Source organism: Centropristis striata, chromosome 9 (assembly GCF_030273125.1).
Source record: "Centropristis striata isolate RG_2023a ecotype Rhode Island chromosome 9, C.striata_1.0, whole genome shotgun sequence".
Taxonomy (NCBI): Eukaryota; Metazoa; Chordata; class Actinopteri; order Perciformes; family Serranidae; genus Centropristis; species Centropristis striata.
The window spans coordinates 34,215,966-34,230,883 of NC_081525.1; the positions used below are offsets into that span (position 1 = coordinate 34,215,966).

Sequence of the window (14,918 nt, forward strand, 5' to 3'; positions counted from 1 at the left end):
ATTTAAAATACAGCATATACATAAAAGCAGAGTATTTAAAATTATTTTTGAACATATAGCTACAGTGTTTTTCGTCCAATTAGAAGGCCTTTGATAAATAAAAAATATATATATTTTTTATTAACAAGCTTTATGTATTTATCTACAGAGGTGTAATGCAATAAACTGAGATTAAAAACATTTGCCCTTTTAATGAGATAACCTTTTCTTTATATATATATATATATATATATATATATATATATATATAAATATATATATTTTTTATTAACAAGCTTTATGTATTTATCTACAGAGGTGTAATGCAATAAACTGAGATTAAAAACATTTGCCCTTTTAATGAGATAACCTTTTCTTTTTATTATTTAGAAATGATTCAGAAAAACTCAAATACCTACCATATTAATTCAGAAAAAATTGCAGATTTTTTTTATTACGAATTTTTATTTCTTTTTTTACTTCTGAGATAGTTATTTCATTGAAAAAAGACTATTTGTTTTTGTTTTTGTGTAACGTTGCCATAACTTGGAGGGCTTTAGGACCATGAAGTCAGGACCTTCAGCAGCTACATTGCAGCGCATTTAAATAGGAAAGTCATTATTATGGCGATGACAGCAACACACCTTTCCACGTCAGGAAGGAGGAAGACGCACAGCAGCTGTTCAGTTTGTGTCGGTGTGAACTCGGTGTGAGCGGCTCCTCTCCTCTCCTCTCCCCGGCTCTCTCTACATCCATGCCCGCTCGGTAAACCTGCTCTGTCCGGGATATTCTGCTGTTCCACCGGATCTCAGAGCTGTGGAATGAGTTTTATTAAAAACTGGGGACGCAGCTTTAAGAAAAATGACAGCCAAAAGTAAGTAAAAAAGGAAAAGCTTCTGAAAATCTCTGCATGTCCTGGCTCTGTCGATACTTGTCTGTTTTCATAGTGCGGCCAACAGGGAGAATTCAGTCTCACTTTACAGTCTAACAAGTGTCATTGTTGTCTTTTAATCATGATTACACTGTTGTGTAAAGCTTTCTTTCAGCCTGCAACAACACAAGAAAAATGTATTAGAGAGATGTTAGATATGCATTCATCAAACAGATTCCAGGAGTTATAGATTTCTTAGATTATAATGTAATTAATTATATAGAAATATGATTTTATTGAGTGAATCTGAAATATTTAAACAGACCCCTCACACAGTGTCATAGGCCCCCAGGGGTCCCCACTTTGTGATTCACTGGTGTGGAGCACAACATGTTCAGGGCCCTCAGAGATCCTCTTAAGATCACACACACATACACACACACACTCTCTCTCTCTCTCTCTCTCTCTCTCTCTCTCTCTCTTTCTCTCTTTCTCTTTCTCTTTCTCTCTCACTCTCACTCTCTCAGAGTGTGTGTGTTTCTATCAGTGGTGGAATGTAACTTAAGTACATCTACTCAAGTACTTGAGTACTACACTTAACTGCCAGGTTTAATTACTTTTCAGGTCAAGACTCAACATAAAATACATGATTTAAAGTGGCATGAACAACTACATTAACAGTATATTACCTTGTCAAAGTTACTGCTACCTTAAAAACAGTAAAATGCTGCTTACATAAATGCATGAAAAATAATAATCTGCTAATATATTTAGGATATATAAAGCATGGGGCCACTCTGCATAACAAATACTATACAATACTACATTTTGATGCTGGTACTTTGAAGTTTTGAATATAAGACTTTTTACTACTTCCACCACTGGTTTCTATACTTTAGAAAAGTGTTATTATCTCACTATGTTACAGTTGTTACAATGTTGAAGTTGTATTTGAGAGTAATTTATAGGAGCCAAACAGCTAATAAATCCGTAGAAAAGTGAGTTAATATGAGAAATACTGTTGATACTGTACTGTACATGTTTGGTATCATAATGATCCATTTAACTGCTCTCATTAGGTGTTTGTCATCAGTGTGCAGCCTGTTAGGCAACATTACATTCATGATGTGGTCAAGCAGGCTTTCACTTTAAAGCAGTGCACTGCAGCTGAAATAACATATCCATTTAAGAAGTTGTTTTGTTCTCTGCAGCTGCATTTGCCAAGGACTTTAGGTTTTGATGTCACAGCTATATTATATTTAGGTAGAAAGTGTTGTGACAGTCATTCCCCTGCTACAAGGCATTAGCCAGGATCCGAATTGTGTAAAACTTTTGCCAGAGTTAGGTATGAGGAGATTGATTAAAGTCAGGGTAAGCCAATCAGAGGCAGAGTCCTGCAGATTAGAGATGTGGCGTCATACTTATACAAGCTGGATCCTTTTTGAGACACAACCCAGCTGCAATGAAACAGTATCACAATCAGAGCAGACTGGGCTTTTTCAGGAGGGGGTCTTAAAGAGACAGGCGCGAAACGGAGCATTACAGACACAGGGTGAATACAGGTATATTCAGGCAGACAGTATGAGAAAAATAATGTGTTTTTGAACATTTATTCATGTAAACATGTTTGGGTCGAAACCCCAAATACAGGTATGAACCTGATGAGCACAATATGTGCCCTTTAACTTACATGTGATCTTTTTAGTCATCACATAGGACTCCTAGACTCCCAGTGTCTTTGTACACCTCTCACCATCATGAGATCTATTCTTACACTCTCTCTAAACTGACCTCTGACCTCTTCACAGGGACGCCGTGCAGGCACAAGACATCCCTGACGGCCCGGACTCCCCGAGCCGGTACGTTCACATTGTGTACAGTCATTGATTCTTACAGTAAGAAACAATTAGCTGTGTCACAAGCAACATACCATGTGAGCTTCTGTGCTAATCAGACATTTAATAACAGTGTTATGGTACTTATGTTTGTCCAAGGTTGTCAGTCATAAACAGTCCAGAACTGGATCCAGTCATCACAGACTTCAGGTGAGAGTCTCTGAACTGAAGGCCAATAAGTAAATGTTTTAGTGTAAAACTTGATATGTTCTTTAAAACTTTCCCAAAATCTGTTCCCATATCCAGATTTCTCAGACAATTTCCCCAAAACGCTCACGTTGATTTCTGCATCAATGTGCCCAACAAGATATAAGTAGCCTGGGAGTGTCCACATATTTCAGTGTCCGTGTTTCTATGGCTCTCACGATCATGTTCCTGGAACAATAGCAGGCCTTTCAGCTGGTTCTTCATCCCTTGAGATTTCTCTCTTTTCTCTAAACTGCCTTGATTTTGTTCCTCTGTTTCAGGTTACAGCTCCCGAACAACGAAGATGCTCTGCAGTCAACAAATCCATCAAATGGGTAAGACCAGACAGTGAACTGATGACTGATCATAGATAAAATCTTGCTCGTTCAAATTGCTATTACAAGAAAAAATGTTCTGAGAAACCTGCTGATGTCCTGTCATTTGCACACATTCTTCTTGAAAAGTTCCCAGTGCATGTTCCAGCTGACTTATAGGGCTTCTCGACACATTATTGACATGTTGGGGTAAAGTCCGCCTGAAGGAAATTTCTTCTTGCTGTTTGACAATATCAGTGATTCACACAGAACGTATAAAAACATCCCTAAACTCTCCCAGTCAAGTTATGACTGGATGAACGTTTAGTTGCTTATTCAATAGTTTAATCATACATTCTCTGTCGGGGCATGTAAAGGATTTACTGTGAGCCTGAGGGCGAGGATAGCTGTGTCTGTTTGGATCTGAGGGAGGGAATTAAAAGAAAAGAGCACAGATTATCAGCACAAATGATTCGAAATTAAGCAAATCCAGGTTCTGGGGGCCAAATGTTTCACATAAAATATTAATTTGAAATTAATTGGAAAATATACTTGTGATATTGAAAGCAACAGTTACAAGTTACAGCCAGGAGACAGTTAGCTTAGCTTTGCTGCAGGATTGAAAACAGCTGAAAACTGCCAGTCTGCTCTGTCCAGCAGTATGATATAAGCCGACAGTGGTGCCAGATGTAGGATAGTGATCGTATTTGTACGATCATTTTGCCTTCTGTACGATGGAGATCAGGCACGCTAAAACTGCCATAATGTACGACATTTCGACTGTTTTATGACATTTAGTAGTTTGTTAGTAGTCTGTGTTTTCTCATTTTGATTAATTTCCAAACATGATGCAGAAAAGATGGGACGCTGTGTAAAGTAAAAACAGAATGCAATAAATTCTGAGTTCTTAGTGCAGCGGCCTGGGTTCAATTCCTTTGCTGTATGTCATCGCTCATCAGCTGTACTCTCAATTAAAGTAAAAAAAGTCCATAACAAAACAGAAATCAGCAAGAATGTATATTTACTATGTTTCATGGCATCCCACCATTTGTAGAATGGGGATTGTACCTCTGTGTTTATGCCTAATTATACAGTCTATGGTTTATGCATCTCTTGTCACTTAATCTCTTTTTAGCCAATCATGCCTGGTGTAGGCTATGATGAAACCATAGCAACTATGTCAACAAACAAAAAGAAAAGATGTAGGTAGATTTGTAGGCGTGTGTCAAAAAGTTGTTTGATTATGGGATTTCTAAAATTACACATTTACGCCTATTTGTCTTTGTAGTTACAACTTGTGCAGAGTAATTCCCCTCAAAATATGATCATTTGAAGCCTCTGCAACATACTCACAAAGCTCACAAATGTACTTGTTAAATCCTGGCTAACTGGCTGCTGACTCCAGCTGCATATTTAATGAACACATATCGAAGTGGTTTCTTTTCATTAAAGTATTCCAATAAAGCAGATAAGCACATTTCCCAAAATGTCAAACCACTGCCATCACTATAATGGTGTGTATGGCAGCTTTTCATTGAAAGATTAATGTTATTAATGGTCATTAAAACACTGTTCCACTCTTTAGATCCACACATGTTTAGGATGATATACGTATTATTATATAAAGCCCTAAGGGGCAAAATGTCTTGTTTTTCTGTTGTCAAATTCAATTCTCCACCATGAGGACAGCTGCGAATCAAATCTAATTATCTCCACCATAACCCCGTGACTGTCTGTGCTCCTCTCAGCACACACAAGAGACATGGAAGCAACAATTACACTTCTTCTTTTTTTTCTTTTTCTTTTTTACTACAGTCTATAAAGATAGATGGATTTCCCTTCATGTTTCTGTGCCGGCCAAAGTGCTTTGCTCTCATGAATGTGTTTTTATGAGCTACATTGAGGGAGAAAAATATGTCAAATGTAATGAGCACTTAGACACGGTCACATGAGTGTGATCTTTATGCTCCCTTGATGTTAGCAGTGTTACTAATAGAGTGTGTATGTGTGGCTGTGTGCTATAGAGCTATGCCACGAGGAGAAATTACATTTTCTATAAATCAGATTTCATGTTTTGGCTTAATTTTCTTCCTTGCAAGTGATTTGTTCACTTTTGAAGTGTGTCTGTCCAGATAATTCAAACACACCAGTTCCCAGTTTAGTGCTGAAATAATTATAGCTGCCGACTGACAGAAAAATGAACAACACTCCTTATAATCCACTAATCATTTAAGTCATTTTTCTAGGCAAAAAATGTCAAATATTGTCCAATTTTAGCTTCTCAAGTGAGATACTTCTGCTTTTCTGAATATCTTTGGGTTTTGGAGTGCCAGTTGGACAACAGAAGCAATCTGAGGACATCACCTCGGGCTTTACAGGCATTTAATACTTTCTGATCAGACTGAGATGAATAAAAAACATTTCTTTGACAGGACTAAAATATATTTCATAAGTTAGAATTAAAAACACTTGAGCAGAGTGATTTTTTTTAATTATTTCCAAAAACACAAAATAGGACTCAAAGTGGTGCGCTGCAGTTTATGGTACAAACTCCTGACACTGTGAATTTTTTATTCATGATTTCACATTAGGTCTTGTGCATCCACAGTATGAGCTGCTGTACTGCGTCTATGTCTTCTATTTCTGGACTCTGGTCGCTGCAGTGTTCAGTCTCTGCCACTGCAGCAGACTGGACCGACTGAGTCTCACTACGCACCAGCACTCTTCCTCTTCCTTCTTTTAAACCTCACTTTCATTCTTCCGCCTATAAAAGTTTTATGTCGGGGAAGAATGAAAGCACTTTATTTCTTCTATTAGCCCTCACTCTGACCTTTCATTTATTTTGCTTTTTGCTTTTTTGATTCACATTTTATATAAAAATCTTTAGGCCATGAATTGTGGTGTTTTAGGCCCACCCCTGACTTTGCATTAACCAATCAGAGCAGAGACTGCAGTGTGTAGCATGATGGTCGGAAGAGGTGGGACAGGCCTTTTTGTGTGTGTGCGTGTGTGTGTGTGTGTGTGCGTGTGTGAAAGAAAAAGCAGCACAGATAGTGTGCTGTCTTTTCTCCCCACATGTGCGATAGTCATCCCAATCTTATTACGATCTGCTGTTGCTGCTGCGTCCTTCCTCTTTCTCCTCCTCTCTTTCTCTCTCCCTCCCTCTCTGTCTCCTTCATTCTTCCCCCTCTCTCTCTCTCTTTCACCCGACTGCCCTTCTGCTGCTGCTGCTTCTCCTGCTCTTGTTGCTGCTGCTGCTGCTACAGAAACAGACGTAGACCTTCACACTGCACTGCTGGAAAGGCCTCAGGCTCTCATTCACTTCTCCATCTTTCTCCGTCTCTTCTTCACACACACACTTTTAGCCAAATGAAAATGTCAGAAGAGGAAGAAACTCTGTCAAATGGGTAAGATACTTGCTGCATGTTTAGGTGTCGTGTCATTTAGTTGTCCTCTGTCATACGCTGTGTAAGTGTTTTGTGTGTGTTCTAGCTATGACTCTCAGGTATGTGGACAAACTCGCTGGCTTATTATAGGAGCAGCTCGGTTCTTTTGTGTCTCAGCTGAACGCAGCGAGGCCTCCGGAACATCTTATACCAACTGGAACGAATGTGGTGAGAGCTGTGTGAACCGCAGTCAGTAAACTAACGCTTCGTCACTCTTGGAGGAGTGTAAATGTGTGTGCGTTCTGGCTCCCATGAACACATGAATGGGTGTGTATATGAATAGTGCTTATGTGCTAAGTGGTTTTACTTATGTGAGTGTGTTTGTGTTGCTCGTTGATAATGATCGTCATTGTGCAAGTTGTTCTCTCTCTCGAGGGAAAGCAACCCAGAATTTCAGCTGACTTGAAGTTCAATTAAATTATTGGAACAATGCACGGTATGCACATCCTGAATCCAGCAGACTCTTCTCATTGTGCTCATGGTCATCCCTTTTTTTCCCTTTTTTTTGTCAATTATTCCCTACATTTAGTGGACATTGTCCTGTACTTTGTGACATTCTGAGCTATTTTTTTCCGTGTCCTCAGGCCTCAGATTGTCTTCAAGGTGTAAACCTGGCAAAATCTTGTTTTCCCATCATTGGGAACCAGTTGAGCCAGTTTCCAGCTATATGGAAACAATGAAGCCGATGATTGTTTGCTGTCATTGATACTGCCAGAATGAAACTTATGATAGTTTCATTATAAGTCTCTGCATGATCTAAACATTTTGAACAACAGGGAGGTTAAATTTAATGAACTGAGTAAGTGAGGATTAACCTCTGGGCGACTTTGGCCCAGTTGGTAGAGCGGCCATCAACTTATCGGAAGGTTGGTGATTCGATCCCTGGCTTCAGCTGGCCACATGTCAAAGTGTCTTTGGGCAAGATTCTGAACCCTAAATGACTCATAAGGCAGATGTCATTCATCCAGTGTGAATGAATTGGGAAAGTGCTATACTGATTCCTAGCCACTAGACCACCAGGAACAGGTTTTTTTTATTGTGCAAAAGCACCTGCAGATAGGTAACAATACATTAAATATAGGGTTCAGAACACCTTAACAATAATTGATATTGAGGTTAGACTTAATAATGTGATATATGTTTGTTTGTAGTGTTTTGATTACTGGTAAATTAGATTAAGATTAGAGTTGGAGCATTTATTTTTGACAGTTAAAGTTAAAGTAACTACAACGAATTTTCGTCTCGATTTAAGAGCCCCCTGTGGACAAAAGTGGTACGCAGTCGTAAAAATACTGACCCTGTGACGAGGTAATGTATCTGTTTGTGGCTATGTAGGATAAATATGGCAATGGTAAAACAAAGTAAACTTTGTTTTGGCACCAAGGTAAATGAATATATTCATGAGATAAAATGTTTTTCAGAAAAACAGTACACATATTACGTACCTATCTAGGAGGAAGAGGGTCAATTCAGGATCAGTTTTGCATCCCTTCAAATCCCACAATTCTCTCCATCTGTTGAATGACAGACAAAAGGCAATCCTTTTTTTAATATTTCTCTTTGCTGATCCTGCCCTAGTATCAGCCATAACCACAAAATATAACTTCACAAATAAAAGTCTCTCAAGAAAAAAAATCTCCTGATTCCTTTTAATTGCCTGGGAAAATATAAAAATAGACTCTTGTGATCTGCATGCTGTAAATCATTTTGTCTTAATTTGCACGGAACCAGACCCGTGGGCTGTCATTAACAATAACTATATAGAAATAGCCAATCTTCTTGCTGATGGTCTTTGCTTATGTATGTCATATCGAGGCATCAGCATCAAATTGAGACTGTTTCATAACCACTTAATTCTCTTTGTAGTGATGTGAAGTTCCTGAGAATGGATGTAGTCAATGCAGAGTCAGCACAAAAACAGTTCAATTTCTAGGTTTTCTGGGTTTTCAGTTGTCTCGGTCTGTAAGCTTGTTGTTTTAAATAACAGTGAGAGTGGGCAGTCGCTGCACCTACAGTCACACAGAGAGAAAAGTGTTTCGACACAGTGGATGAGGCTCTGGTTGGATTTAGTCAGTGGCCACTGGGGGAAGACATGTGACTCTGCAGCACTATCCTTGAAATCAATGACATAAACACATATGCAATCACAGTCTGCTACCTTGTTCTGCTACCCTGGCATTATTATTATTAATATTTGTATTATTGATCCCTTATTGGTCTCTTTGTTTAAGTGTTAGTAAAGACTCCATTACAAAATGGCGTAATATAAAAGAAGTCAACTATTGCAAGTGCATTGCTCTATTCTATTAAAGCTGCTGTTTATTACATTAACAGCTTTAATATAGCAGTAAACAAACATTTGCTTTAATGGCACCTATAAACAAAGACAGTTAGTTTACCAGCTCAATCACAACACAAAAAAACTTTTAAAAAAAACTGCACACCTAAAGACTGTTCATTCTGAACATGCATGTTTTTCTGACAGCAGTCATCATTGTGAGTCTTGTGCTGTTATCAGGAAGTTCAGCTTGCTGTTGGTCATAGGGTGAACACAGCAGTCACCCGCATGTCATTAGGCAGAGCTGCACCAGTGTGTGTGCTCCTTTATGGTGACGGTAGTGTGTCTGTGTGTTTGTGTATGACAAGTGTATAGTTCCACTGTGTTTCTAATGGCCAGGAATGTAAAGTGAATGCTGTCTATTAGTCACTGCTGTTATACACATTAGTCTTAGCTGTGTTTAAAATCAGGTTCCTATTCACAAAACACATCAATAACTGAACAAACAACGGAATAACTCAAGCATTTCGATATATAAATTTACATAAATACTAAAAAGTATCATTCAAACAAGTCATATGTCATTCAAATGAAGGCAATTCATCAGCTTTATGCTGAACATTAGTGTTCCATATTTACGATCAATTTAATTAATTTGTTCAGCTCATTATGCTGAATTTTAATGTCTTTTTCATATGATGTGTGCTGCTGTCTCCCGGAGTGGAAAGAATAATTAAAAACACATTTAAACAGATCTTCTTTTCAATGCAGTGAGTGAAATCAAAGCCTTGTGATGAAGGAAGGAGTGCATGATCAGCTTGGCCATATTGTGAACTCATCATGTGAGGATGAACACGTGCACCGTGTAATGAACTCTTCATAAGATGTACAGCAACATTATAAACTAACATAATGACCGGGCAAAACAATGAGTTGAATCTACAAGAGAAAGCTCAAATTATTTAAGGCAGCAGCAACATCAGTTCTTCATCTTTTAAAAGATGCTCTTGCTTCAAACTGCTCCCTGAGCGTGTGTTTATGTAAAAGTGGATGATGGTGATTTCTCGTTCAATATGCAAACAACACAAACAGCACAGCCCTCTTTCTGGCTCACACTGCCTGTGTTTCTGTTTTTTCCATCTGTGGTTGATGCAGTAGAGGAGTAGAAAGGGTGCAAAAAGGAGGAATGTGTAACTAAACTGAGACAATATCAAGTCTCTGTTGTAGGTCAGTGTTTGGATTCTGTCTTTGTTGCGGTAAAATGAGAACAGGGTCATTGAAGTAGTAAGAGACAGAATTATGACAGAATTGGGATGTTTTTGAGTGCAATTCACTTGTACACCTATCGTAAATATGAACTGCTGGACACATGCATTTGTTATGATTATTTTATTTATAATCAAAAACTATCGATTTGCCAACTTTGCTAGCACAGCCAAACATCAAACAAGTGCAAAAACACGTCAGCTAATATTACTTGTTCATCCAACAGCAGGAGGACCAGCTCGGTGTCTGTTTTGCAGCCTTTGATTTTGCAAAGGTCTCTAAAGACTTCCAGGATTGAGTCTTAAAACTCTGATTAACCGGTTCTGTTGCCCACTTACCTGACTCCGCTTGTGGTACAACACCAGCGACATTCCCATACCAGCATTTCCCCTGCACCCCGGGCCTTTCAAGTGAGATACTTTGCTGCTTTTCTGAATATCTTTGGGTTTTGGAGTGCCAGTTGGACAAAAGAAGCAATCTGAGGACATCACCTTGGGCTTTACAGGCATTTAATACTTTCTGATCAAACTGAGATGAATAAAAAACATTTATTTGACAGGACTAAAATATATTTCATAAGTTAGAATTTAAAACACTTGAGCAGAGTGATTTTTTTTTATTATTTCCAGAAACACAAAATAGGACTCAAAGTGGTGCGCTGCAGTTTATGGTACAAACTCCTGACACTGTGAATTTTTTATTCATCATTAACCGGTTCTGTTGCCCACTTACCTGACTCCGCTTGTGGTACAACACCAGCGACATTCCCATACCAGCATTTCCTCTGCACCCTGGGCCTGAAAACCTCCTCCTCCTCCAGCGGTTCAAAGCTCCTGTGCTGGCACAACAACACTCCCCCGGTGCTCCGGTGGCTCCCACTCCACACAGCTAGCTGACAGCAGCTACTGTACATTTAGCAGCAGTTAGCGCTTAGCATTACATTAGCAACAAGTTAAGCTTTATGCCCGTTTGGAACTCGGTAAATCACAGAGTCGAGTCAAACCAGAAAACATTTTTCTCCATAAAGTATGATACAGTTCCACCAATATAAGTGACATAGCTTGTGGTTTGTGCTAGCGCTGTAAAGTCACTTCGTACCTGCCCACCAAAGTTACATGGTGCAGGAACACATGTTGGGGGCTCAGAGTGGGAATGAAAGATGCACATTCTTCTGTTTGTTTTTTTTAAGGTGAAATTGTTGCATAATTTTGCTTGAAAGAAGAGTTCAGGAAATGTTTATATTCCTTGACTGTGAAATTATAATGAACTTGATTGACTAACTGTTTGAGCAGTTGTCCAATACAAACACATCTCATGTTTATAATCTAATACATTATTTCACACAATTTTAAGACACCAGAATTGCTCAAGCCCTTGCTTATAAGACAATAATGTATTTTCAACACTCTCCTTTTCTCATCCAAATTGTTTGTTTGTTTCCTTTCTGCAGGTGCACGCGGTCAAACCTGTCGCTGGCCCTGGAGGACTGCATGGCCGCCCTGGATCTGTTCCTCAGAAACGACTTTGAGGAGGCGCAGACCCGGCTCAGATGCAGGTACAGGATCAACCTGAACCACGTGCTAATACAGTTGCTGTTCTCAGCTCTGATCCAGCTGGCTTTGTGCTTTCACGCACAAATATAAGAAACAAGCTGATGATGATTTGCGTGCATGCAACTGTATTTGTAGGTGTTTTTGCACTCTCGGGTCTTAGAAGGCAAAGATTTCCAGCAGTAAACAGCCTTCACGTGCATGAGGACAACACAGGTGTAGCCTAAAAAACAGAAGTCATGATGGATGAAAAGGCGACCATACAGCTGCTTCAGTTTCAGGTTCCTGATATTGTACATGTTGGCTCACTCTCACTATGGCTTAAAGGGACACTTTAACAGAACTGAGACACATTGTATATTAGAGTGCTGCAGGGATGTAGTTTTCACACTGGTTTCCTCGACAAAGAGTCAATGAAATTTTTCCATTGGATTTTGGATTCTTGCATAAAATATTCTCAATTGAAATCAAAGGTTTATGAATCTTAAATGTTTTGTCAGGTATGAGCATCTCCACAAATGAACACCACGTTTATGATTTTTATGATGAAGGGCAAATGCAATCTTCAAAATTAAAAAGCCAACATTAGGATAATGTTGATGTTTAATGTCCAAGACAATCTCTGTAGTCTCATTTAGCCACTTGTCAACAACTGCCTTTATTAAGAAAAATGAAAAGCCTCATAATTCACATTTACTGAGGTCTATTTCAGGCATCTTGCCATAAAAACATTTTTTGAAAACCATTGACAGTGCAAAAGTGCAAAAATGCTGACTCATTTCTGGGTTTTAGTTCTTTATTCCTGCAGTACTCTATTATTTTCATTCCATGCCAAGACAGACAAATAGGACAAATAGGCCTACTTGTGGATGTAGTGCTTTTGTCTAGTGCTAATAATATATGTTAACAAGCTATAATGAGCATAGTAAACATTATAGCCGCTATCAGCTATTGTCAATGGATCAATATATCAGCATGTTCGCATTAAGCTCAGAGCACCTATTTACAGTCATGGGAAAAATTATTAGACCACCCTTTTTTCTCCTTGCTTTCTTGTTCATTTTAAAGCCTGGTACAACTAAAGGTATATTTGTTTGGACAAATATAATGATGACAACAAAAGTAGCTGATATCTAGACATTTTCCATGGTTTCCTTGATAATGATTTTGGTTATTATCAAGAAAACCATGGCAAATGTCTAGATATCTGCTGTCAAATTTAACTCTTATGGGCTATTTTTGTTGTTATCATTATATTTGTTCAAACAAATGTACCTTTAGTTGTACCAGGCATTAAAATGAATAATACATTGAAGAAAACAATTGTCTAATATTTTTTTCCATGACTGTATGTGCTTGTGTATTCAACCTCATAGTGTTGCTGGCATGACTATCAACTCTGTGTTTTTTCCATGACTGATGTGCTCATCTCACTGCAGTGTTGAACCTGGAAGTCTGTCATGGGACACGTAGCGTGAACGACACTTTTGTTGCTTCTCTTTTGACGATGAGTCATCAAAACTCTTTGCTGGTGCTTATTTACCTTCATTGATTTAATGCTACAGTATATTCAGTTGTTTGCTGATGGGACTCAGCCCTCTAAGCAATTAGATTTATTAATTGGCTCATTTACACTGTCAAATAATGAGGAAAACCTTAGTGTAATTTTAAGCACATTTTGATGTTTTCATTTTTAATTTCAAATCAATAACAGCAATAACTATTAATTTTGTAGTAAGTCAGTGAGGGCTGAGGGAACTCTGCTGCCGATGCTGTTTAGATGGTTCATGGCTGTAGGTTTTACATGACTGACATGCTGCTTTTAGTTGCATTCACAAACATAATCTCCCTGTACCTGCTCACACACCGCCTCCAGTTTTGTATCCCAACACTGTGTCATCAAGTTTCCCCATTGTTCAGCCCTCATTCTGTCTTCTATTATCAGAGACTTCATCACACCGTCGCTATTATCCTCCACCCTCTCTCTCCTCTCTGGGGCTGTGGGCCACTCCTTAGCCCCAGTTTCTTCTTTTCAGTACGGGCTTACTTTGAGACAAAAAACTGCTTCCTGCACCTTCTTTTTTTATAATTTAGTACAATAAGAATAGATTGACAGCCATTGTCAGCTTGGGATTGTTGTTTGGAGCCATTTTGGTGTGTTTTGCACTATAAAGTTTAGAATGATGCAGTTTGTTTGATTTCTAAGCTCAGATAAGTTTTGGTGACTTATATTGCAACATTACATAAACACGCTGTTGCCAAGTGACAGCCTGGTTGTCATAATCATAATATGTTTTAGTATTTAAACCTGGATTTGTGAAATATTCCAACCTGGAGGAAAGTCTGTCTAAATCCAACACCTCTAGCTGCTGCCACCTGAGGCTTGGCAGTCTGTGAGCTCAGCGGGGGTCCTCTTCTCTGTCTTGATATTTTCCCACAGCTCTGTGTGTGCTATCTTCTGCTATCTCTGACTCTTTCAGTCACTAAAGTGCACCTGAGCAAACAGTAGTTGCAAATATGATCATGTTTGTCACTGTTTGAGCCCAGATGGTTGGATTTGACACATGCAGTGGGACAGTATGAGATTCAGAAATGAGTGCAGATTGTAACTTAGAGATAAGACACAGTTATCCTATAATAATCAGGGCCTGCTTGGTGATCTGGCCAGGTATTATTGTGTAGGGTTGTTTTACATTAGACTGCAGCACTCTAACCAAATTGAGACAGGACTTCATTTTGTTTGGTTTACACAAACCCAATAACACCCGCAAACTATTCAGATTTTCTCCTGTTTGCTGCTCAGGAAAGGGTTTTGTGTGGAAGCCGATGGCTTGAAGCATCAGACTTATGTAATATTATGTAAGGTGTGATGACATCTGCTGTATTGTGAGAGAGATACTCTGAAAGCTTGGGGGAACAAGCAGCCCCGAGGATGAGAATATTTCCTCCTTACGGTTTGTCTGTGCCCCACTTCAGTCCACGTGTGCTTTCCAATTCTCTCCTCCTTCGATCTCGTTTCCTCCAGCTGTGTTCTTACATAGGTGGGGCACGTACACACAAGCAGCCCTGTACTTCTATACTTGTGAGGACCCTCACTAGCTCCGCCAAGGAGGTCATGTTTTCAATGTGGTTT

The 14,918-nt window shown here is 38.9% G+C and overlaps 1 protein-coding gene across 2 annotated transcripts in view; it reads left to right on the top strand.

Moving 5' to 3' along the window:
- Positions 1 to 640: 640 nt before the first annotated feature.
- ttc39a (tetratricopeptide repeat domain 39A) overlaps positions 641 to 14,918 on the top strand; it is a 30,500-nt gene continuing 16,222 nt past the window's right edge. Inside the window, exons 1-5 of one of the 2 annotated variants that reach the window (XM_059340828.1) lie at positions 641 to 853; positions 2,659 to 2,709; positions 2,845 to 2,895; positions 3,213 to 3,266; positions 11,686 to 11,790. In XM_059340828.1, coding sequence (XP_059196811.1) covers positions 801 to 853; positions 2,659 to 2,709; positions 2,845 to 2,895; positions 3,213 to 3,266; positions 11,686 to 11,790 — 314 coding nt within the window. In that variant the 5' untranslated portion in view covers positions 641 to 800. Of the gene's footprint in view, positions 854 to 2,658; positions 2,710 to 2,844; positions 2,896 to 3,212; positions 3,267 to 6,501; positions 6,653 to 11,685; positions 11,791 to 14,918 lie in introns of those variants that run through there. The other variant, XM_059340829.1, reaches the window with a different exon arrangement.